At 40.1% G+C, this 26,216-nt stretch overlaps 2 protein-coding genes across 2 annotated transcripts; one reads left to right on the top strand and one right to left on the bottom strand.

Annotated features, from left to right (window-relative positions):
- Positions 1-6,497: 6,497 nt before the first annotated feature.
- LOC114920844 (uncharacterized protein C4orf54-like) lies at positions 6,498-13,162 on the bottom strand. Its single transcript, XM_065957886.1, has 2 exons — positions 8,847-13,162; positions 6,498-6,635 (listed from the first exon to the last, which is right to left on the bottom strand). The coding sequence occupies exon 1, from the start codon at positions 13,096-13,098 to the stop codon at positions 8,875-8,877; it is 4,224 nt and encodes a 1,407-aa protein (XP_065813958.1). The 5' UTR covers positions 13,099-13,162; the 3' UTR covers positions 6,498-6,635; positions 8,847-8,874.
- Positions 13,163-20,028: 6,866 nt separating this feature from the next.
- Positions 20,029-26,035, top strand: LOC109991525 (leucine-rich repeat LGI family member 2-like). Its single transcript, XM_065957865.1, has 8 exons — positions 20,029-20,349; positions 20,563-20,634; positions 20,867-20,938; positions 21,252-21,323; positions 21,477-21,548; positions 22,151-22,320; positions 23,199-23,363; positions 23,616-26,035. Exons 1-8 carry the CDS (start codon positions 20,174-20,176, stop codon positions 24,449-24,451), a joined length of 1,635 nt encoding a protein of 544 aa, XP_065813937.1. The 5' UTR covers positions 20,029-20,173; the 3' UTR covers positions 24,452-26,035.
- The last annotated feature ends 181 nt before the right edge of the window (positions 26,036-26,216 follow it).

Genomic DNA, 26,216 nt, shown 5'->3' with positions numbered 1-26,216 from the left:
TGTTTGGCTTGTGGTTTTGGATTTAATAGCAAAATAGTGTATTTCACCAACACGTTGCCATTGTTCTTCATGCCTCTGCAGTACAGCTATTTGTAGCTAAACTCTGTAGTTTTCTAAAACCAACTCCACCGTTTAATGTAGCAGGTTGTATGATAACCTACTTAGTTTTTGCAAAACGCAAGCTCAGTTTTACATTTATATTTTTGTATTTAAAATAAACTGTACAAATGCAACCATTTGTACAGCAACCAACAACCATTGACAATCAAAAAGTAAGTGGTTATCACCTTGCTCACACTAGTATCCACTATTACTCAGAGATAACAGAAGCTAACTAAAGGGGCTCTCATTATTTTTCAGTGTTGGTAAACTTTAGACCCTGCTAGCTTCGCCTGTTCCCGACGCCATTACTGAGACAGGAAGAGGATAAAAAACTACAACACCTGACAACTTGTACAGAGCACGGTGTGACAGTTTCAATAGTGACCATGCTAACTGGCGACTTTAAGTGGAATGCCTGTGTAGTCATAAACAACCGAGATATAAAAGGGGTATAAGGAGCTACTTGGGCACAGGTGGCACCAATTAGGCAGGTCTGACAAACAAACAGACAGAGAGGAAACACGAGGGCATGAAGTGAAGTGTCTTAAAGGAGAGAAGAGGTGAGTTGTAGTCAGTAGGCTAGCCTATACCTGGAAGGTAGCCTAAATGACAACACATGACCTAATGAACAAGATGTCACAAGATGAGCCATTCTGTGGGCTTCTTAGGGGTATTTTGATGCTAATTTGTACTTTTAGTCAAATAAAGTGTATATAAATAAATAAAAATAAAGTTTCACTTGTTGCAGAGTAGTTCTACACTGTGGCATTGCTTATTCACTTGAGAAAAATATCTAAATTGGTTAACCCCCTCACTCATTTACCCAGTGTAAGCATGTTAGCATTCTAAAATAAGATGATACATGGGTTAGAAAAACCCATTAGATCTTAATATTTGCATGATTAAATTACTATTATGTTATTCCAGTGGCATTAGGTCTACATTCAGCTAGACGTATCTGTCTGTGTTAGTTCAAGCAAAGACCAGGGCCCTCAGCTTAGCTTAACCATATGAAACCAGTGATCCCAGTGCTAAAGCTGTTGCCTCTTGGTGGTTAAAAATGACAATTCAAGATTGTTGCAATGAAATAATTTCAAGATGGCAAAACTTTTAACCTGGAAAAATCACACTGGGATTTGAAAGACAAGATTTTCTTTCTTGTCCTTACTGTGTTGGTAGTGACCACTTTAGTAGCACACGTAAGTAATAGACCTTATTTGTATTGATAGTTAAAAGTCAAAGGAGACAAAATGTATTTTGAGGCCTACATGTAACACAGACTTGTTGATCCAGGTGAGGCAATAAATCATGACTTTTCTTGTGTCACAGCTGTGACATCAGAGCCCCGCACTGGCATCTAAATACAACAACTGGGCCTTAATGTAGATTCTTCAGAAACCACCGAGAGCAGCTGGGGGCAAACCAGTGTCTGCCGGTCTCACTGCAACTATGGCAACCAAGTAAACACAGCAGCAAACTGTCAGGTTAAACTTAAGCCTCAGCCGGGTGATGTTTCAGTGTCACCAGAAAGCTAACCTTGCACGCTGGCAGATGCCAAATGCGTTTGCCTGTTGGTATAATATTCGATTCCCTTTGATCCTTGTTTTTTATTTTGTATGTTTTTAGTGTTTAATCGTAATTAACCATTTAATAAAATTCAAACAACAGTAGGAGTTAATGAAATAAGAGGGAATAAATGGTTAATATAGAATATAAATAATTAAAATGTTTACTTGTGTTTAGAGGATCAGTCAAATAGTCCTTATCAAAGTTGTTGGAGTATGTAAGCAGTGTGGGACACGTTATCGATTGGTTGTTCATTTTGTTTTTCTAAATCCGTGATTGTGTATCCCAACTTGTATGTGTCATCATGTTCATGTAAATTTGTTCATAGTGGCAAAAGTTATCAATGCATGTTCTTAAAAAATATATATATATATTATTACAATTATTATTATATACAATTTGCTATCGTAATGGTTCTACTCAAGTAGATAAACTCATGTAATCTGCAAAAAACCTTTACAAAGCTTTAAAAAAATAATTTGGGTACAAAAGTTTTAAATCAAATACTTTTGACCTCTTCGTCTTTATAAAGTTGTCTATTCGAACCAGCCTTATGTTACTTTCAAAATTCTGTATATCAACAAATTTGTATTCATCCGTGTTTTCTTATTATAAAGCCTCAAGTTGAAACTTTAAAACATTTCAAATGGGCATTCATAAAATAATAAATCTCTTTAATATTGTATTTTAAAGCTTTGACATTCATATACCATATTAATAACTTCAATAAACAAAAGGTATGATTTTTTTTAAAATTCTCTAATCAGTCTTTTTTTTGCGTGCAACAAAACTAGATATTAAAGTGATTTAAATCCATTGACACAAACATGTTCAGTAGCTTGCATTTGAATTTATTGCAAACATATGCAGGCGTGTCAGTACACATTACACTCATTCATCATTTTCATTACTTTCAAGCTTGTAAGTGCAGACACAGCACTTACTTCTCCTTCAAAGATATCCATCTGCTGTCATCCTGACCTCTCTCTCTTTCTGGGGTCGCCACACAACACCCTTGACATCGGGCATACAAATTATACATTGCTATGATGTGTCAGCACAACCATGAATGCATTGAATTGACACTTTTCCCCCTTTTTCTTCATACAATCCTACACATAGCTCAGACCATCTCACCTTCTGTTAACCCTTTTTCTTTATGTAAAAGCAAACTCTGATCACATCAGTTTCCCATATTTAACTTTAATGTCAGCAGGTATTTAAAGGACAATTGGACGAATATTTTCTAAAAAGTCTGTGATATTGCATATTTATGGGGAATTCCCTACGGAAAAATGACCTTTCATTTTACAGTTTAAAGTCCTTTTAGTGCTCCTGCTAGCACCATTATTTTACAGCCATTCATTGCTGTCGGTGTTGGCAATAAAATAGTACAAATCCAAGTGCATTAAGTACATTATTATTCACACATAATGTCGAACAAAACATTGATAAAATGTATGTGGCAGAGGGGCCTTTTTGAACCATCTTAATGAAAACATTAAAATAGCTGGTTTACATTTAGCATCCAAATTATAGTACATTTCTTACAACATTATTTTCCTCAAGGTTTCAATATGATATGCATTTTTGAATGATCTGAAAGTAAAGCAAGATCCCTTGACATGTTCCCTCTGTGGCTTCCTAAAGGTCTGACGGTTTTTAAAAGTAATTTCTGAACAGGAGATTTATTATTTGTAAATTAACTTTCTTTTAACCGCATTATAACAAAGTTATATATGGATTCCAAAAGAATTACATTGTGTTCTGACTTAAATGTGCAAATTTAAGTTACATTCCCCCTCAAAATGCATTCAATGTTCAGCATGAGCAAATCATGTTCAATCTATTACACAGTCATGCCTTTAAAAATCACTGCATGTATTCTTATGACTGTTGATTAAATCAACTCATAGGGCCGTTTATATAAAGTCTGTTGTTGCAGATGTATGTGCACATGTATTTAACAGAAGGTACATAGACTGACCAGCAGCTCCAAATACCTTTTTAATATGGATTCAAATTTATAACATGCTAAATTTAGCTATCTACAATTTTCAGCAATTCTACATGGGATGCAGACAAAACTGAGTCAAGTATAGACCTACAATTTTCCACTGTGTGGTCAAAAGGAAACAGGACAGAAAAATAAAATTAATCTCAAAACTTCACTGTACAGAAAACAGTGATATAAATATTTTTTGTAGATGTCATCAGTCTATGTGCCATTCTAAAGGAACACCTCAGTAGATACACATTATAGGGGCCGAGGCATTTAACAAAGATTAACTGACATTGCTGTGTGTAAAGTGTAAAGATACACCCAACACATGTACAGTAGACGCTGCTGTCTACAGTGCAGTAACATGACTCCTTGTTGTATGCTCACAGAATACCAAAATGCCAACCATAACTTACAGCCACACACACAAACACATTCAGATTGCACATGCCAACTCCCATTACATTACACAAAAGTGTAAAAAAAACAAAAAAAAAGCAACAGCATAGAGGAAGTTATCCCCTAAATATTATAGCTAGATCTGACTCAATAGGCCCAAAAGTCTACAGGAGATCTTGAGCTCACTATGAAACCAGTCTCCCAGTTATACTTCATCTTGGCAACACACCTTGTGTGTTTCTCTCTACTTCTCACCTCTTCTAGTTTGGCATGTGCTTTTAAATAGAAACAAACAAGACTTCATTAAGCCTTTCAAATGCACAGTTAGTAGCAGCATTTCGTGAGTCATTACATAAAGGTGACAAATACTTGAGGAGGAATATGAGCCACCAACTCCTAAAAAACATCAAAATGTTATGCATACAATTTGTGTTGGAGAGTAGTAGTATTATACATAGCAATGCCAGCCATCTTTACTTAATCTTATCCTTGGGACATCTTTGAAATTATAATTTGAAAACACAATCATTTCAATTGTTCCACTGATGGAGCTTGCTCTATAAAAATGTTTTTTCAACATTGCCTATAAATCTGTTTTGGGTTTTTCTTCAATTAAGTGCACACCAATGGTCCCTGTCCTCAGAAATAAGTGTGAAATACACATTACAGTGTGTTTTCGCCATGATAATCGTATTGTTTGATTAAAGCAAGACTATGCAAGTTTTATATATATATTTTGGATCATGGCCTTTTCTTTAATGCATTTGTCTGGAATACTTCTAGGCTTTCAGGAAATGTCCAAGTCAGGTGCCCAAACCACCTTGGCTTTCCCAAACCTTCTACTCTGAGATCATCCGTCTGTCTGTACTTTATACTTTCCTTCAAAGTAGTCCAGTAGTTCATAATCTCTTTTTGCCATTACCTAAGGTTAATGACTATAGGGAAGGTTTGGTACATTGATGGTCTGATAAATCAGTCCATCCATAGTGTTGCCTTCAGGCTCCATTATCTCTTTACCAAAAAAGTACAGCGTCCACATAATTGCAGACCTGGCATCTAAATGCCTATCAATCTTTTACTTCATCTCCCCTTCACTAATGTACAGGTAAAGAGGAAAGCTTTCCCAAGGTGGTTGAGCGATATAATACTCTAGTAAATAGAGTAAATCCTTTGTTTCAATTTTTTAGAATCAGGAAATCTCATCCCTGTCTGCTTGTCCAGAGGCACTGTCGCTGACCCTTACATGACATTGAGGAGGCATCCCCACAATCACCAGTCACAATCACTTAACTACCAAGTTTTACCTAGTTACCTCAGCTACGGAAATGTACACGGCATGCCTAAAGCCTCCAAACTGTCCAGCAATACTGTTGGTGCAGGCTAGCAGCTCTAATTCTATTTTGAAAGCATCATGGGCTGAGCCTTACCTCCAGTCATCTGACAGTTTGGCAGAACCTCAGAGGATGGCTGGCAGTCATTGGCCATGGCTTCCTTGAATACTCCCCTCATTCTGGTTTTTGTATTCATTACTACCAAAGCATTGGTGCTTAATGCCTCCTGCTATGTATCTTCTGCTTTATGAATCATTCAGGGCCAAACAGGCCCAAAATGACCCTTTTCACAGTCTGACGACCTCCTCCACCACTGATGTGTACCAGTGGGTTCTTTGGTCATCAGCACAAAGACAGGTGACCTAATATCGCGTGAATCAAAGCCCCAGGCTTTCACTGGGATGCAAGGGAAAAAATGGGAATTCTATCAAATTTTCATCAATATAATGGCAGCCTATGGGGAGAGTCCTTTAGCATTGCAAGAATATTTTTTGCAATACAATATATTGTCACCAGGGTATACTTGAGACAGCACTTGCCGGCACATATCCAGCTGTTTTTGATACATCTGTACTTTAAAGGACATGATTGGACCGCATGAAGGAGTCGACAATAACCTCACCTGAGATGGAATTTAAAAGGTGTAGTTCTTATTTTATTTAAGGGACAATCATTGAAAGACTTGTCTGTTAAATCCTACAACAGATAAAACACAAGCACAACAAGAGACATCATGCTGCCATATTGACTCTGTCAGTTTGTCACAGTAATATGGTAACATGTTCCAATCAGGATTTGTTTTTTTTTCTTCTACATAGTCTTGCTTTAAACACACAGTAACATATAACTCAGAATAACGTAATAGTGGCTTGGCTGCTGACACAACTGTAATAGAAAACCTGCCTTGTTTCCTTTTAAATTGTCATGTTGCAGGGCTCAAACAGCATTTCAAGAGTGTTATAGACGGCAGCTAAATGGAAAGTAATACAAAGCAGATTCATAAAACAATGGCACAGCAATAGCCGGAGGATGTGGCTCAATGCCTATATCCTGCAAAGTGCTACAATGCATACAGATAATGGAAGGGTCTGCTTAAGAGATAAGTAACAGGGAAAAGTGGGGTTACAGATTTGTTGGTTGAAGCTGTCCTGGGGGGTAAATCCCTGGTAGGGTGGGGGGATGAGGAAGGAACCAGCACAGTCGCTCAATGTAGGCAGATTCTTCAGAAGGGATATCTAGGGATGATAGAGGAGACATAAGTTGTGTGTTAAACTCAGATACAAATAAAACAAGATGAGGGTTTCGAGTAGAAAACAGTATTTGATTTTTGGGTTAATCGCAGATTATTAGCTGGTCCAGTTCCTGGATCAGTGACAGCCAGCCTACACCCTTGGTAGAGGCATGCTTTTTGATTTGTTTACGTAGAAGTGTTGGAGGACGACAGTGCTCCCCACCTCCTTCTCCCCATTAAGGAAAAAGCAGAGGGGGAGGGGGCTATAAAAAGTTGACCCCATCTCAGCCCCACAGACTCGCTTCCAAGCTGGAGCTGCAGTAGCATCTGATCTCTCCGAGCAGCTGTCCTCTCCCTGCATCAGCACAACAAATACTTTACATTGCCTGACCTTTTCCTCCTGAATCACTATCCCAGCCATGCCCCCCCCCCCCTTCCTCCGCACAGCACACACACCCCCACCACACACACACTCTGTGTTCCTCTTCAAACCACTACTCAACCCCATGCTAGGCCCCTGCCTGCCACGCACCCGGCTGACATGTATCCCTCATGCTCATGCAGTTGTATTACTGCTCTGACACATTAGCTGAGAATGTATTGTGACTAGTTGTAATTGTGTATAAGTATGTTTATACAATTGTATGAGAAACTGATACATTTATTTTTGCTTTTTATGTGTTTTTTTGAGTGTGCAGTTAAGTAAATTGATTCTTACTTCTCACTTTTGTAATTGTCTTTTTTCAAAACAAAATTTGACATGCACATTTGTTAGCACACTAACAATATGCTTAGGAGAGAGCATTAATCCAAAAATCAAAACTGAGATTAAATTGATTCTTGCTGTACTCTGACTGACAGTGAGATATGCAAAGGTTAGCATAATAATACAAGAAAGGCGGGTGGAAATGTTCAGGAAGTGTCACGAACAAAGATCAAACCCATTAATGAAATGTAATGTTATCTTTGTAATTAAAGCATTTATAAGAATAACTTGATGTAAGGTGTCACTTGCTGGAATAGTTTCCTGCGACACCTAACCCTGAGAATAAACCATGTAAACAAACTCGTCTCACACTATTAAAATAGCCCGACGATGTGTAATGCAGAGAAAAGGGAACTCGCTTGCAGGCCGCCGCTGAAAATCCAATCTCCCAGCATGCCCGGCTGCAGCTCAGAGGAGTCAAGTTACCTGTCATGAAGCTAGTGCATGTCTATTAACACTGACATGCCACTGCTGAAGCAGCCGAGCCGGACTGCTGATTTAGCATCATTAACATACATCAGGACGTTTACAATGATTGTTTGAGTGTTTCACTGTTGGCAGTGAGTCACCATGATTCAAAAGAGACATTGGCTTAATTTATTAACGACTATTAAGAGTCTAATTATGCTATTTAAAAGTGTGGTAATTGCATTTATCAGTAGCAGTATCTTCTAAAATATATTTTATAAAGTTGTTATTATTTTCATGTGTTTATTGAACATACAAAGTTTTTGTAAATCATAAGAAGCAGTCTTGAAATCAATGTTTTAACAAAAAAGAAAAAGATTTTTCAACATTTAAAGGTTTCAGTTCAAAATACTTTTAAATATTTTCCAAAAACATTTTAAATCTAATCCACAACATACTAACCATCCCAGTCTGCTGATGATAAATAAAAAAGTTATTCATCCTTGAATGAAGATTATTTTCATTCATATAACACTGGTCTAAAATGTCCCCGCTGATAATCCTACTTGCATGTTTCAACTTGACGGAATGAAGGATGTTACTTCATAGTTTGCTCACACACTCATTTGTTTCTTTGAATGTGTGTCTAAAATAAATACAGGGAACAACGGTTCATATTCATAGTGACATTTGGATTGTTAATGCAACCAATAAGTCAGGGAGTTCTGAATAAATTGGCATTCTAGACTATGAGTAGTTTTAGAGGTTATTTCAACCACTTGGTATCCATTTGAAATCAGTATTAAGTGAAAAGCATTTCATTTGAAATAAGCCACAGTTTTCTGTATAACCAATTCAACATTGAGGAATTCATGTACTGTAAAACTGCTGGTCATGTTGTGATGTGCAACAAATAAAAATAAAATAGGTTTCTAAATAGTTGATTATGATGTATTCAAATGTTTAATGGGGTGGTAAAGGGCGGCACTGTTCAAACTCTGCCACTCTGATGAAAAAGTTGTAAAATAAGAGCCCACTTACATGTGTGAAGAGATTTTTTTTTTCTTGGTCACCGATGCTCCACTACAAAGCTCATTGTTGTTCCATCAAAGGAGGGTGGGGCGATGATTCTTGGACCTTGTTGCGTGGTGATGCTGATAACTGGTTTCCTGTCAGAGCTTACTGCACTTCCAGTGGTGGTCACATGTCCCAAGCTCACAGGCAGTGTTAATGGAGCGTCACCTGTTGCACTGTAATATGCGCTCTCTGGGCCTGGCGCATTAGCTTCCAGCCTGGGGCTTCTTGCGCTGTTCAACTTCTCTAGAGCTGCATCCTCAGAGAGACAGGGGGACTGTGCCAACACGGCCTGGGCCGGAAGAGTGGGCGAGGGGATGAAGCCGGGGTAGATCATGTAGGTGGGGCCGTATGCTCCTGGGCTCAGAGCAAGAGGGGAAACAGAGAGGGGCACGGGGGTGACAGGGGTGACAGGAGTGATGGGTGACACAGGAGAATGGGGCATGGGTACATCCAAATACTGGCCTGTCTCGGGATCGAACAGCCTCTTGGTGGTGGTCTGAATGGGGGTGTCCACCAGGTAATAATGTCCTGTGGTGGGGTCCAGAAGCATCTTGCGCTGTGTTTGTGAGGCTGTCTGTCCGGCAGAAGGTGTAGGTGACACAGTGGGGATGGAGGGAGAGATACACAACACCTGCTGTGCCGCTGGAGGCCCTGCTTGGGCCCTCCCATGATGGTAGATACTCGAAGCGGGGTACTCCATGATAATCGGAGGTGTTTTGCTGGTGACGTGGTTGACATTTGAACTCTCCCCTCTTGAAACGGGCTCTGGATTCTGCAGTTTGAGTTCATTCGTATAGCTGAGCCCCGGGATGGTTAGATAGTTTTCAGAGTCGGCACAGGCCTGTGTCACAGCCGGCTTAGCGGGAATGATTCTGACCTTTCCCTTTTCCACCTGGCCGAGTTTTGGCGGCTCTATTTTCACTGAGAGCGGAGCCGCTGGTGTCTTCGAGCTTTTCATGGAGGAGCAAGTCTGCAGCTCAGAACTTTGTGGAACGGAGTTATTAACTGAAGTGATGCAAACGCGTGCCTTGTTGCCAAAATGAAGGACACTTTTATTACTGTATGTCTGACTATGCTGTGATTGTGTTTTAAACGCCTCATCACTGTAGGGAACATGTATGATATCCTGAGCTCCTTTATCCTTCTGGGATTTGTCTGCGTCTGTGGTATGCGTCAGAGACGGATTTGTTGCTTCCAGCTCCTCTGCTCCATGCTCCTCTCTGGCAATAAGTGACAACACATGGCTGCCTGCGATTTGCGGCGGAGCCTGATTTTTGCGCTTCCATTCATTTCTATCAAAAACATAAAGCTGCTCCATTGTTTTGACCGCAGCTTTGAGCTTCTCTAGAGCAGCCTGTTTGGGTATTTTAGACTCACCTGCAAACTTTTCCTGCCTCTGCTTCGACAACTTGGTTTCAGTATTGATCTGGCCGTCTGATTGGTCAGGGTGTAGCTGCTTAGCTGCAACAGGTGGCACCCTGCTTTGTGTGTTTTCCACTTGAGGTGTTTCCGATGTGACGCCTGCCTCTGTCTGTTTGTGTGACACCTCGGCTGCCTGTTGTTTAACATTTGTTTTAACAGAGTGACATTTAATCACAATGGGAGATGGTAATGAAAGCTTAACCGGCACCTTTGTGGCCTCGATTTTATCAGCTGCTGCTGAGCTTTTATTCTCAGTGTTATCCAAAGAAACAACGCGATATGAACTTTTGACCAGTTTGCGCACATCTCTGACTTGATAGATCGGTGTTTGAAACTTGCATTTTGTGTCTCTTATGTCTCTCACCGAGAAGTTTGGAATTTTATCTGAAGCAGACCAAATGTGGCATTTGGCATCACCTGCAGCCCTGAATGTGTTTACAGCGTTGTAAGTTATTTTTGGGGTTAGAAGGTTAGCGATATTTAGTGTGCAGCCTTTATTTTCTTTCACACTTCTCAGGCATATTTTTATCTCGGGGCTTTTCCCCCCCTTTTCAGTTTCTCCTTGTTCATATTTCTGGCCAGCAGGAGCACCTGTGACAGACGCACCGCCTGGAAGGTCCTCTGTCGAATCTTTCTTTTTGGAGTGGAGCTGGTAGCTTGGAACAAAAAGCAGTTTTGTCAACATGCTGTTGGTGTCTAAAGTTTCTTTTGCTCGGGTCTGTGGGTCATCAGGCGTGGATTCAGAATATTTTGCAACTTCTGTCTCACATTCTTTCAATTTATTAAACGCACTAGTTTGACTTTGGCTGAGGGTGGATTTTGGAGCTGTGTTTTCTAACTCATCTGGTGCTTTGTTGCTCCTCTGCTCCTCTGCTGGATCACAGGAAGGAGGTCTGCTGCCCTCCTGGCGCTGATCATCAGAGTTAAATCCTGAGCCTGACTCTGAAGCATGTCTTCCTCGCTGTCTGTCTTTGAACACATTCTGATCTTTGAATTGAGAATTTGGTGAGAGTGCAGGGTATGTGTCACGGATTTCTCCCCTCTCCATTTTGCGCTCCTGCTCAAACTGCATCTTTTTAGAAATCACGTTTTTTAGCAGGCTTGAAGCAAAAACTGCCCTTTTGTGAGGGTCCCCTGTATTATCTGTCTGGTGATAATGCATTTCGCACCCTGATGCGGCCAACACAGTCCCTGTGATCTCATTGGGTCGCGGATGCTTCGAGCATTTTGGACGTCTGGCACCTTCAGGCGCTTCAACATTGCAGCGGAAGTTCAGCGTGACCCCACGCTGCTTTGCCTGATCTGTCAGTTCAGTGTTTTTGCTGGAAGAGGAAGATTGCTGGGATGTGCTCTTGTTCAGTGTGCACATTTTGTTTTTTGGAGCTTTTATGCCGGCAGCAGACTTACCCTGCCTCTTACTGTCCACAGTCTTATTCATTTCCAATGTCGCGCGTGAAGACTTGTGCGCCATTACGCCGCGCTCTCCTCCTCGTGTTATGTTTCCATAGTTCCAGTCCACATATGCTGACCATTTATTTAGCCCATATTCCGACATCGAAGACTCACTAGAGGTGCTAAGATTAATGGCATCGAAGTATGGGCATGCCAAGCTCCGGAAAGACTTGGCGGTTAGATTACGCACCTCTTTATCCGCGTCATCCAACTCACTGATGGAGCTCGACGCTCCGCTGGAATACTCATTAATATCTTTCCGTCTCAGTTTGGTTGCAAGGTGCTGACGTCCCGGCGCAGGGATGAAATATTGTGCCCTATCGCACAGGGGCCCCGCACTGGCGCCAGAGCTCACGAAGGAGAATTGGCTCCTGTCTCCAAAGTGTTTTGTGTACCCACAGGTGCTCTTGTCAAAGATGTTCACAGGCTCATTCACCGCCCTCGAGGATGTTTTAATCGATAAATGGATTTTCCCCTTATTAGTGTCTCCACTTTGGTTTTTACTCACGCTTTCATCTGAGCTGGCGCCTTTATCCGAGTCACAGAGATCACTTTCGTCCTGCTCCGTGCTGACAACCGCTCCCCCGAGATTAGACTGCACATTCGGCTGGCTCCTGCCCTCCAGGATCAGAGTCCCCTCCTGCGTGTCGTCGCTCTCAAAAGACGCGTAATCCACAAAAGAGTAAACCAGGTTGTTGTCTTCGAAATCCCAGCAGGTCCCTCGGCCCAGGTCGTAGTCTACATCGTGGTCGAGCTCGGTAAGCTGGATCTCGTGCGTCGTGATATAGTGGGACTCGTCCTCCACGGTGTCGGAGTCGCAGTGGTCGGAGCCAGCGGTCGCGCTGGCACCGTCATCAGACTCGGTCTTACTGTTCAGATACATGTCCGTGTACTGGAGCTCCTCGCTTTCACTGCAGTCACTCGGGTCTGGCTCGGTCCGGCACTGCTTCTCATTCTCAAAGTCCGGATCCGTGTCTGGAAGTTTGGTCAGAGTTTCCAGAGTAGGGTCACCCGAAACAGGCCATGGATCGGTGGCCCGCTTGTCCTCTGACTCAAAGAAGTCCTCCGAAATGATTTTAACCTCCTTGTCATGCTCCCCTTTCTTTGCTTTTTCGCATTTCACAACAGACAGTTGGTTTCCCTCGCCAGTGAAAGTCACTTTCACTGTTTTTGCGCCGTCCGGTTTCATGTCCAGATCCACATAGTTGGACACGTCGCTGTTTGTCTCTGCGGGGTGGCCTTTCTTGCTGTCCGTCGTTTCGTGCCCGTTGTCCTCTGGGAGCAGCTTCCTGTAAAGTCCGGTGTCATCTCGGTAAGTGAGAGTTTCCTCCGCTGCTTCCATTTAGTCCGGTCTTATCGTCAGGTGGTCCGCGTTTACGATGTTATCCCCGACACAGGACGGAAAACTCTGCGAGCTTTAGGGACGAGAGGGCTAAGAGCGAGGAGGAGGGGGTGGGTGAGGGAGGGAGAGAGAGAGAGAGAGAGAGACGGGGAGAGAGACGGGGAGAGAGAGAGACAGAGACTGGGGGAGTCCCAAGGAAACCCTGGTGGTTCTCTCTGGTGTGAGTCTCACTAAGTTTAACGATCAAACTTTTAACAACAAGCATGTGGCCTGCTCAAACTTGCCTCCAAAATGCGCAAAGATTCAGCACCTTTCTCAGGAGAACAGCTCCCCAAACATATTCACATTTTCTGAGAACTGTTCTTTTTCTATGATTACTACAACACTTAATCTGTCTCTTAACTCTATATTCACTCCTGGAAAGTAAACGGTTGAATCCACTTTACTATGAGCTTTTTTTTTTTTTTTTTACACGTGTAAGTTCTATGTTAGTCAGTTACACAAAAAAAGTGTATTGTGAACTGCAACTGAAGGAAAAAATGACTTTAGACTTAAAAACATGGTTACTATAAAATGTTGGTAAGGATAGTAAGGTTGTTAACAACGTAAAACATCAAAGTAAAAACATTCCAAGTTAAAGGAAGATAAATCACTAAGCCATACCTTTAGCAATCAAGAAGTCAATGATCTATTAAATAAAGTTTGTGTAGCAGATTGAGATGTTGGGCTGCCATATGTTCCATTCAGATCCCAACTCAATGACATTGTAAAACGTTGCATTTCATAGCATTGTGGCTCGTGTCATATGGCAACTTGGAGCGTCAACAAAATAAACCTAGTTTTCAAATTAGACTGTTCAAAGCAGCCTTCACACATTGACATAGTGCCATGAACATGTAGGCTGACAACACACAACAACACAATCTAGTCTAGTATGCAAGTGTGTTTCATATTGAATGAATCGAGCAGTAAGTTACTCAATTATTGCACTAATGGTATTTGTGAGGCCAAGCCTGCCATCGGTGATACCCTCTCTCTAAAACAGCTGCCTTTCCTTGACTGAGTGAAATATTCAACACCAGCTGGTGCCAGTCACTTTAGAGAATTTATAAATTCATCTGTTCATCTGTAGCTTTGGCCTGAGATTTGTGTCAGCCGTGTGTTATCTAGTTCAACCGTTGGGCCATGCGAGACTCGTGGGAGTTTGGACAAATGAAATGAAGGATTGGATAGCGGTGTTAGGAACAATGGAGAAGAATGCTGTGTTGCGTGGTTATGATCTGGTTATTAAGGCCTCTGTCAAAGTGTTGAAGACACAAGTGTTGTTTCTGGACAGGGCCCCAGATTGGTGGTATGTAGCAGGGAGGGGTCGGGCCAACAGTTGCTTCATGTTGAGGGCACACTGTCAGTAATATCAAGGACAGAGGCCACCGGTATAAAGCCTCTGCCGCCCTCCACTCCCACTTTTACAATCGGTGTCAGTAAGGTGGTGTTAGCGCTTATGTGAATAATAAATAATCTGGATATCAATCAGTGGTGGAAGTTGGCTTATTGTTAGTTTCTATGTGTACTTCAAGTACACACCCAAAGGGAAACATTGTACTTATCAGTAAACTTTAAAGGAATAATGGTTTATTTAATAAAAAACAAAGGTTTCTGTTTCAGCTCAAAATGGGTGGGCACCTTGAGACGCCCATTTCTCTTTTTCCACCATACATTTGCAGTAAAGTCCCCCTACACTAACTCGTACCCTACTCGTTCCTGTTGGCCTGCTTTAACATGTAGTCCTGTTCTGTGTTTCCTCTGGAGACAGGAGTCCTCTCCATAGACAGGGGGGGACGAAGCAGTTGGTGCCACATTAGTATTGTGACATCATCTCTAACAGTAAACATGCAGAGGAGCGTCTGTACTTCATGATCATCAGAGAAAAAGAGTTGTGCACAGACAATTTGGGTTTAGGTTTAAGTCCTGATCCTGTTGGCCAGACATTGGAGTAAAGTATTCATAGCTCGCTCTACATGTCCCATGTCGGTGTGACAGGTACGTGAATCGGTTTGTTACAAAAAAACGGCTTGAATGTTGAGGCTATTTTTGTATCATCCACCGAAAAATGAGCACTTCTTCCATATTTAAACCGTTTTATAGACCGCTTGCTGCAGGCCCTTCACTGTTCCCCAGGAGACCCCAATCAATGCAGAAACCAAGTCCACACGCTTCCTTAGCAATATTATTAGCAGCACCACCATCATAACATGAAACTCTTCTTCTACAGCGTTCCTTTTATCTGCACAGAAAGATTTTTGTTTATGACACTCTTAGTTCATTTTGCTATTCAGAATCTTAATATTTCTTCTGCTGTGATGTATGAACTTTCTGCATTTGTGAGTTTATCCGCTGATTTGCAGGAACAAACAGTGAACTACTTGAGGCCATGACTCAAGCCTAGATTTCACGTCTACTCATTCTACATTTAATCATTGCTTTTTATACTGTGAAATGTTGTATTCAATTTGCAGCTTGGCACATGAAATGATCGAACTATAAAAGTGATGAAACAAATCAAAAGAACTGTAAACATGTCAAAATGAATGATTTAACAGCACAGCTTGTCTTTTCTACCTCAGTAAGATAAATATACACTCCTAACAAACCTAATATGGACACATGTTGGCTTGTAATCTCTACTTCCTTGAAAACATTAGATTTTCTCTTTCCCTGTCAAAACAAGAACACACACGCAGGTCGGACTGACCTCTACAAAGCTGATAAATTTAGGCAGCTATTTAAAATGGGGACAGCGCACACGCAAGCATAGTTGAGATCAGTTTCTTACAGTGGCTACATTAAAACAGCAGGTGTTAAATCATGAGCGCCATTAATCAACGCCACCAACAGTCCACGTGAGGACCTTTTCAACCCGGGCTCTGAACCCCAACCCCCCCCCCCCACCCACCCACCCACCCATCAGATTTTGATTCAGAGCTGAGTCACCGCTGAGAATTCATATACACAAAATGTACCTGCTCTAAAAATAACAGTTTGACTGTGAAGGTCAAGTTAAACAGTAACACAGCAAATCTTCTAGTGTTAACAAGTGTTGATTTTACCGTGACAGATTCTCCGAGTTGACAAGTGGTGGTCACACAGTTGTTCATCTCCTCAGAGCTAACATGTGGGACTTCAAAGCTCCTTGCATACTCCAGTGGGTGTGAACTTACGGGGGAGCCTGAAGATTTTCAAGTATTTTAAAAACATTTAAAAAACATTTTTAAATTTGTCCAACCTTAAGAGCAGCGGTAAGAGCTCTGGCTTCAGCAAACTAACAGCTGTCCTCATGGCTCTATTGTTAAATCAAAGTGAGATCATGGAAAACATGAAAGTAGACCTGCAAATGTGTTGGGGAGTTGTTTACATAATTAAGAGAAGAATTGAATGTCCTATTGTCATTGCAGCACATGCACAACAATATTGCTGTGCATCTAACACAAAGAACAACATTTGCCAAATACCCACATGCATTCCTCCACACACTTATGTACATCCATGATATTAATAATTGCAACCAGTCTTATAGGACCTTTGGATATTATTGCACCTTATCTTTATATAATTGCATTATTTTGCCAATACTAATCACTAATACTTTTCTGGGGCTGCAACAAATGAAGAGTCTTCATTGTTAATTGTTGGGTTTTTTCTAGATTCATCGATTTGCTCTTTGTTCTTTACAAATGTCACAACATGTTGATCAGTTTTTTAGAAACACAAAGTAACTTCCTCAAATGTTTTGCTTGTCCATAACTCAAGGTTTTTTTTTTGTTTTTTTTTCTCGCGTTCTGTGTTCAAATAAAATACTCAAACAGATTCCTCATCTTTGTAATGTTCTTAATAGCCGACAACTAATGGGTAATTTGTTGCAGAGATAACATGAAATAAGTTTTGGATTTTTTAAAAAGTTTACTGCAGAATTACAGACGATACAGACTTGTTAATGCACGCATAATACTGATTCAATATCTTTTGACTTTCCTGCTAGATTGTGCCGTCCAGCAGCCCCTGTGAGAGTCTGCTACCGAGCACTGAGTCATCTGCAGCTCCTGAGAGGGAACAGGAGAAGTTATAGAGCTGGAACACCTGCTGTGAAGCAGTCACCAGCAGCCACACTCTGCACTTCTCCAGGTTACCCCCCCCCCCCAACATGCAAGAGTTTCATGGTTCAAAGGGTCAAAGATCATCTTTGGATGTGAAAGTGTCAGAAGTGAGCTAGTTTGGTGGATGTAAGGGATTAAAGTGTTACGCTAAACCCTGGATAATGACAATTCACTTAAGGAGTAAAAAATGACCAGAGTGTGTATTTCGGTTTAGGGTTCACCAGGTTTGACAATTTATAAATAACCTTTTTTAGAAAGCAAGGCATCCGTAACCTAAATAGCTATGCCAGTAAGACAGGCCATTTCATCATGTTCTGTGAAGTTCTTTTAATTATACAACCCCCATAAAATCAAAAATAAATTATTCCAGCTTTTACAAAAATGCAGGTTTGTCTGAAGCAGGTGTGACCTGACTTTTTAGTGGCTGTCAAGTACCGACTAATAGATAGTTGGAGAATTTACCAAAAATTAAAAAAACATTATGAAGTGCTTTCATGTGTGTGAAGATGTATCATCTTACATGACAGTTTTCAGTGTTTCTGCTGTATGTGTACATTATTGGAGTAATCATAATAATGATAAATTAGACTTTTATAGCGCTTTTCTAAATACTCGAAAATGCTTAACAATGAATAACAACACAAACAAAACAAGTAGCTGTAGCTTCAGTTTCCAGCCCATCTCTTTTGTTTTTGATTTGTGCATAATTTAAGACAACAAGTACATTTTATTATGTACATAACGCTTAGGAGCAGACGACAAAACATGAGGATAATGTAATAATATATCACTCACTGTGTCAGTGAAAATAATAAACAAACATTGCTCACGTCTGAGAAACACAGCAAGCTCTGCCTGACCTGAGTCGATGGTATTTTGCAGAGAATTTTTTGTGTGTTCTCAGTTCCTCAATCGCACCTTGGTTGTCTAGAAAGAAATAGCAAAGAGATGTTTGCCGTGGCGTCATCTGGTTTCAGCTTGCATGTGTCCTGAGTGTTTCAGGGATACTCTAGCCTAAAAACAGCAATGCTAGATGCAGAGCTGTCTTGAATTATGCCAGCAATGGCAGTCATGTACGGTTGCTCCCTTCTGGCAATGGGTATTTGGTTTCACTCGTGCTCATAAACTTCTGGTTCCCCAGCAAAGGTCAGCACCTTGTTAGGACCTGCTGCGACAACTAACAACCCTATTGTTCAGAGAAAACGTCTTTCTATGAATAATGGTACATGTGGTATTTAACTAAATAAAAAGTCATAGAATCAAGTGCATCAAAGTTCAAAATGGAGAGATTGTGAACCTGACATTAAAGTGTCCACTATGAAAAAAATAATAACAGATTTAATTACTCACTAAATAAAAATGGAAAATAATCCATATTGAAATACTGTCGACTTTAGGTCAGCTGTTAAAACCCAAATAGATTCTGTGCATTTGGGGGAAATAACGTGCTTTTGACCAAAGTATCCAAATGAAAGTAATGTCCAATATCAACCTTTGATTAGAAAAAGTCAAACTTAGAGACAGGTGAAAATGTTTGCTGTCTACCCCCCCTTAACACACAAACATTTAGAAGAGCTCATTTGCAAAAGCTCTTAACTCCGTTTTAAAATATGTCAAAAAACTGTATTTATTTATTGATTATTTCAGGTAATATCACTCAGACTGAGGTTAAGTGGCATTGGCTAAGTTCCCCTTAGACTGTATTGTGTTTTTTGCACCAGAACAGATTTGGGATCACATAACAGCTCTATTTAAAGTGCTAATCTAAACTCTCAGGGCACTCTTTTTGCAAATGAACTTTTCTTACATTATGAATGTTACTGATTGGTTCTTAGACCCTGTTAATCATGCTTTTAAAGCAATTTGGCAAATACTTAAAAAAAAAAACAGTGGGAAATAACTTGTTTATTTTTACTTTTGAAGTCATACATATAGAGCTGGTTTCAATTATGCTGACTTTGTGATATGACAGAGCATATATTTTACGCTGCATTATGTTCATTTAGAGATGTTATTTGTACATTAATGTATGTAGTTGTAGAAAACAGAGAGAGAGAAAATAAGTAGATGTTGCAGGAAAGTGACAAAAGTAACAACTTTTAGGATTCATTTCTCAATGTTTTGTTCTCCAACACGATGTATGTTTAATGTTTTGATTTGAAAATGTGCCTTTGTGAAATTACTTTTCTCTTCTGTAGTCAGAACTACAACTTGTTGGTTATCAGCAGCTGCCCTCTAGTGGTACATTCATGTTACAGCAAGCATACTGTACTGAGCTGTAGATGGTCCACAGTTCATCTGTGTTATTTCCGGGGAAAAAAATGTATCACTTATAATTTTACCAGCTTAACTAAGTGGGAAAATATTTGTTGAGAAGGATATTTCTGGTACATTCATTTTACACAACAGTGACGGCTTACAATGTTTCTTGCTGTAGGCCTACACAGTTTCCTTCTTCTCAAAGTTTCTGGGCTGATGATGTCAAAGTGCCCTGCGTATTGTGTCACGAGACGAAGTATGCACGTGCTTTTTAAAACTATGAAAGCTGTCCATGGTGCTGAATAACAACTTATCTGATTTAGGTTGGATTTGGTCTTCTTGTTATCTCTTGAATACAAATTAAAATAAAAAATAAAAAACATAAATAAAACTGTTCAACATTTAAAAGTTGTTTTTCTTAATGATTTGTTTCTCGCTGGCGTGTTGTCGTTTCTTTTCTTTTTTTTTTCCTCCTCCACTGCCCGAAACCGAAGCGGTCTTCCGGGACGCAGCTGCAGCCGTATCAGCCTGTGTCAGGGCTTTCACACTGTGCTGCTGCTGCTGCTGCTGCTGCTGCATTTTAATGTCTCTCAGGCTGGCGGGTAAAAGCTGCTGCCGTCACTGTACACGGCCTCATCTCCTGTTTTGAATGTGCGAGAAGAAACATGACATCTTCTAAACAGTTTCTACTGACCGCTCTGGCGTTTCTGTTCATTTGCGGAGCAGCTGAACGCAAAAAGATTTACAAATGTCCTTCAGGATGCTCGTGCACCAAGGAGACGATCATCTGCGTCGGAACCTCACAGATCCCGAAGACTATACCGAGCGAAATCAACTCACTGTCAGTAACTAATCCTATCTTTTTCTACCTAAGTGAATGATCTGTTGTTGTTTTTTTTAATTTAAAAACAAAGCAGTCCATGTTGCGTTTGAGGAGACAGTGTCTGTCCTGCGCTCCCTGCCCTGCAGAGTTGGCTCTCGTTGTGTCTGGCACAGAGTGTAAAGATGTCACAGTCTGTCTCTGACTCTTTGATTGAATGTGTTTCTCTAACAGGAGCATGGTGAATGGATCTATTTCTGAAGTCACAGAGGGAATGTTTTCACTAATGCCCTCTCTGCAGCTGCTGTAAGTGCACTGTTGTTTAACTGCAAGATCAGTCATTGACATGCAGGGCTTTGTTGTGCAGACAGTAAACACAAACACACCTTAAAGTAAATTGATTATTATTCATGCAAACATCCTCTGTCACTCTCCTCTTTAATTCGAAGTATAAGGAAGCAAAGTAAGGGAGGTTTTTGTGTTCTGTTTTTTTTTTTTTTTTTTTTTTTTAATGTAAGGGTTAACTTTACTTTAACAGACTTCTCAATGCAAACTCGATGACCACAATCAAAGACGATGCTTTCTCTGGACTTCCACATCTGGAATATTTGTGAGTATTATTTATATTGTTACTACTTTACAAATTGACAGCTTTATAAATCTTATGTGTATATACAGTATGACATCATGTTTCCTTTCTCTTAAAGTATATTCAAATGAGACATAACCGTTAACAACTGGAATACACTACATATTAATAACTATCTTTATATACTGTTATTTTATTTAAATTCAACTTCAAATTATCCTGCAACCTGCCCCATCTATCTAAAACAAACTATAAAATTAAGTTAAAGATAGAATATAATGTGTCACACTGTTTCATCAACTAATGGTTTTGTTATTTTACACTTGTGGAGCAGATTCATCGAAGGGAACAAGATTGAAACGATCACCAAGAATGCCTTTCGTGGTCTGCGAGATTTGACTCACCTGTAAGTTTGCAGACGTTCCCTCTGTCCATCCACTCAGCATCTGTACCAATGAAACAACTCTACAACAAAGACAGACAGATTTAACATGTTGAAACAAATACTAAGAAATGACGATGATTATAATCTACATTCCTCCCTGTGACTCTAACTTAGCTCACTCGCCAATAACAAGATGAGGTTTCTGCCCAGAGATCTGTTTTTTTACTTGGATTCGTTACTGGAGCTGTGAGTAAGCAGTTGTGTCAGCAGTGTGCGAGTGAGTGCGAGTGCGTGTGTGTGAGTGTGTGTGTGTGTCTTCCTTTTCTTTACTGCCTTTCAAAGTGAAGCTGACTCAGTCTGTTTTATATTTTACTGCATTAAGAGGGCAGCAATATTCAGTTTGCTTCTCCCTCCTCTTTTGTATTGCATCACAGTTTCATCATGACGTTTATTTTTTAGCCTACACTGTACTATTATCTTCTCAGGTATATTTTTTAACAACATGTTATTGTAAAAATGAAAAAAAAGTGATTGTCTTCGATATATGGTTTGGTTGCAATCTCAGGAGACATCTTATAGGACTTTGAATTAAAACATAAACATGTATCACCCATGTAAACTGCAAGGTTTTTTATATCTCACAGCATGCAGCTTAATCATTATGATTATCAAGAAATGTATAGACAATGATTGAATTATTCTTAGCATCTGGAGTGACGTACCCACTACAAATTTCAACACTATTTATCTCTTTCTCTTGACAAGTTACAAAAATCATACTTTTCTTTCTGAGTAAATCTTTTCAACCAATTTGGCAGACGCTGATGATTCCCTTTGTCGTTCTTTAGTGACCTGCGAGGAAACTCGTTCCAGTGCAACTGCGACAACAAATGGCTGATGATGTGGCTGAAAAACACAAATGCCACAGTATCAGATGTCTTCTGTGCCGGGCCAAGTGACATGAAGGGCAAGCGGCTCAACGACCTCCCCATTCCACCGGGCGAGTGCATCTCCACAGGTAACATGAAAAGCACACTGCCTAAGGGAATTATGGACAGTCGTGGATAAAGCTCTCTACTCTGAAAAAGAGGGGAAAGACAGAAAAGCCAGGAAGACACCAAGTAGTAAATCAATACAAGTGTTAAATTATTCAACAGGACTCTACCACGCAATATTCTGCACTAAAAACAATGAAGCTCACTCTGAACCTGCTAGCATGCATTAAACATCACATTGTGTATGTACACACACACACACACACACACTCATGCAGAAACATACACAACCAGCTAGATTGAATAACAAGTAGAGGCATGCTGTTTGAACTGCATGACTTATTTCTGTATCACAACACAAAGGTAAGTATTCCGTGTTTATCTCAACAGGAATTCAATGTTGTCAAAGTAAATGGTTCTATTTGTATTCCAGATCAATCTTAGCTTTCTAATGTTTAGCATGTACACGATTTACCTTCATACCATGCAAACAATTGTTACTTTATAGTGAACCAGAAGCACAACTTTGGCTGATGGAGATTTGATTAGGTATTTGACATTACGGCGACAGTTTGTACTGTGTTATTTTCACAATTGTTTGTGCCATCAATTTCATTTCTGTGTTTAGGAAGTGTTCACAGGTTGAGTATCAATGGACATAAAAAACAGAGAAGTCAAAGTTAAATCACTGCATACAACTGACTTACTATAACCAAATGTACTATAAAACTTCAAGACTGATATCAGGAGGTTAAGTCAATGAACTCAAAAATGAAACAAAAGTAAATCCCAAATAAAGCAGCCATGACAACGAGAAGCTTGGCTCATGTAATTCAAGCTGTTTGGTCCTCTCACGTTGTCAGCAGACCTAACAGTTTCTGTATTTGTCTGCATTTCACAGACTTTGTGCGTCATCAGTCGATTCCCATTCAGTCCATGTCAGCGGACATCTTCTCCTTCAAAGAGGACATCTATGTGGCAATGGCTGATCCCAACTCCAACAGCTGTGTGGTCATGGAGTGGGATCACGTCGAAATGAATTTCAGGAAGTTTGACAACATAACAGGTTTGACGAAACTGACCCCGGGTCTTTTTTTTTAAAGAAAGTAGAACATATATCTTCAAAGGGGACCTGTGTGCATAGGATTGTAAACCACAACCAGTACCATGAGGTATCTAGAGAAGGACCTGTTGGTGATGGAACCTTTATCTTTGAAAGTCATTTTAAGAGGAAAACTGGATGTCTTGCATGTTCAAGATGACTTTTAATGACATCTTCTGACTTCTATTACCACTGACATCCTCTTTATCTTCACAGGGAAGTCTGTTGTTGGCTGCAGGTCGGTTCTGATCGACAACCACGTCTTGATAATTGTTACTCAGCTCTTTGGTGGCTCCCATATCTACAAGTTTGACGATCAGCAGAACAAGTTCTCAAAGTTTCAAACTATCGAGGTCTTCAACATCTCGAAGCCGAACGACATCGAGGTCTTCCAGATGGACGGCGATTGGTACTTTGTGATCGTGGACAGCTCAAAGGCAGGTTTATCTACTCTCTACAAATGGACTGACCAACCAGACCGCAATGAAACTGGATTTTACTCCTACCAGTTCCTACACGAGTGGTTCCGTGACACAGATGCCGAGTTTGTCGAGGTAGACGGGAAGTCTTATCTCATCTTAGCCAGTCGTTCTCAGGCCCCCGTCATCTACCTGTGGAACAAGAGCACCCTGAAATTCATCCAGCACGGTGAAATCCCAAATGTTGACGACGTAGTGGCAGTCAAAGCATTTAAGTTGGAGGGCGACTGGTTTCTGGCCATGACTTGCTACATCGGTGACTCCAAAGTCCTCAAATGGACCAATAAGCAGTTCACCGAGGTGCAGGCTCTGCCGTCTCGAGGAGCTATGATCCTCCAGCCGTTCACCTTCACAGACAGGCACTACCTTGCTCTCGGCAGTGATTATTCCTTCACACAGATCTACCTCTGGGACATGGAGACCAAAACCTTTCATAAATTCAAAGACATTTACGTGCAGTCGCCTCGGTCGTTCATTGCAGTGAACACTGACCGCAGGAATTTTATCTTCTCCTCAAGCTTCAAGGGCAAGTCCATGGTTTTTGAGCATGTCATAGTAGATTTGAGCTTATAATACCTCGTGAAATAATGAGTGATCAAACTATGAGTCATCTAAATAGCTTAATAATGCGTTTGCTACAAAGGAATTATAAATGCAGCCGATCTTCTTCATGCAACCTTTGTTGGATGACAGACCACCAAAAAAAGAGCAGGCAATAAAGCTTGAAGCTGACACAATTAGGAAATAATGGCCAACTTTAAAATGTACCCAGAATAAATATACTTGTAGCATACTATCGATGAAATTAATTATTAATTATCCAGCAAACAATGGGCAAATCAATGGATGTCCTTTCTGGCCATGTCAACAAGCCACTTTAAACTGGAAACCCCAAACAGGAATTAAACACCAATATGTTGAGTATAATATGACACTGCAATACAATTTTATAATATATCTAATAGTGGACCTGTAAACGTGGTGCTTATTTAGTTGCCTCAAGGAATGGAAGAAAAAGTAAGAGCCTGAAATACGTCACAAAAACTGACCTAACATTGATTTCTGCATAATCTATATTCTAATGTTCTAAAGCAGACAGGTGTGTATGCCGTGTTGTGGGACCAAGTCTGGGGGTAAAAATATATATACTATAAAGGCGACAATAAAAGCAGAGTTAAGATACAAAAACCATTGAAGCATAAACATTACAGCGAAAGCCTGGCGTTCTTGTGGCTCTGTTGTTTCTTAAAGGTGGTGTTTTCAGACAGACTCTCCTGGCAGGTATTCATGGTGTTACGCTCGGCCATATAACCAAAAAGTGATAGATGTGTGCAAATGCAGTACAAACCTTACTTTCTCATTTCCTCTCACATGGCTACATGTGGATGTGTTTTTTCTTATTGTCAATTTTTTTTTTTAAATTACAGAATTTGATGGATTTGGCTAATAAAAAATAATTTTGTATGCGTTTGGGAGAAAGTTTTCTTCATGCTCAGCAACTCCGAAAACTGTTTGGCTTTATCACTGAAACTAAAATGCCAAGTCACCATAAGATTCTCCTCACTGGACAAGTGAAGGGGTTAGCTATGGGCAGCTTGAACTTCTGAGTCTCCAGAAGATATTTTGGAGACGTATAATACCAATAAGTGGAATAACTGATGATTAAAAAGTGCATGAAACAGGAGTGTCTTCAAAGAGCTGAACATGTTAAACAATATTATGAGCTTAAGCTGAACTGCATCTCTATATTTATGACTAACTACTGTATGAACAGAGCGCCTGAAACGTGGCTTAACAAAATGAAATGTACTTCTGATTTCTATGCAAAATGTATAATACTGAATGTTGCTCTGAATTACAATCACAAGGTTAATTGTGTGCTGCTACGATATTGTATAAAACACAAATGTGTCTTCTTTTCTTTACTGATCATTTGATATGTTTCATTAGGATACATTATTTTAACATACATTATAATGGAATAATGTGTATATGAGGCTTTGGTCTTAGCTTGTTATAAAATATTTTTGTTTTGTTTGCATTTCAGATTTCATGAAAATCTAAAGTTTTTCCCTCTACACAATCTATCTTCTTTCACATTCAGCCATATGTATGAAGGGCTTTGTGTGTATGCATTAAAGAACATTTAATCACAAATATTGTTGTCTTTTTCTCACTCTGTTCTCTATTGTGGATCATGCCCACATGATGAAACGTGTCCATAAATAAAAAAGAGCCTCAGACAGCATGTTTCAGATTGATAGTACAGACAGCTTCTGGCCTCTACTCTGAGACAGCATTTTCTTAATCCATTAACTACAACAAAAGACACAATGGT

Source organism: Labrus bergylta, chromosome 1 (genome assembly GCF_963930695.1).
Source record: "Labrus bergylta chromosome 1, fLabBer1.1, whole genome shotgun sequence".
Lineage (NCBI taxonomy): Eukaryota > Metazoa > Chordata > Actinopteri > Labriformes > Labridae > Labrus > Labrus bergylta.
The sequence above is the reverse complement of the archived record's forward strand: the minus strand, read 5'-3'. Positions and strand labels throughout refer to the sequence as shown.

Bases quoted from the DNA above. Each gene is read 5' to 3' on its own strand.
- LOC114920844 (XM_065957886.1), bottom strand. From the start codon at position 13,098: ATGGAAGCAGCGGAGGAAACTCTCACTTACCGAGATGACACCGGACTT.
- LOC109991525 (XM_065957865.1), top strand. From the start codon at position 20,174: ATGACATCTTCTAAACAGTTTCTACTGACCGCTCTGGCGTTTCTGTTC. The intron at 20,635-20,866 runs GTAAGTGCACTG...TTACTTTAACAG, and splicing joins ATGCCCTCTCTGCAGCTGCT to ACTTCTCAATGCAAACTCGA. The intron at 20,939-21,251 runs GTGAGTATTATT...CTTGTGGAGCAG, and splicing joins CTTCCACATCTGGAATATTT to ATTCATCGAAGGGAACAAGA.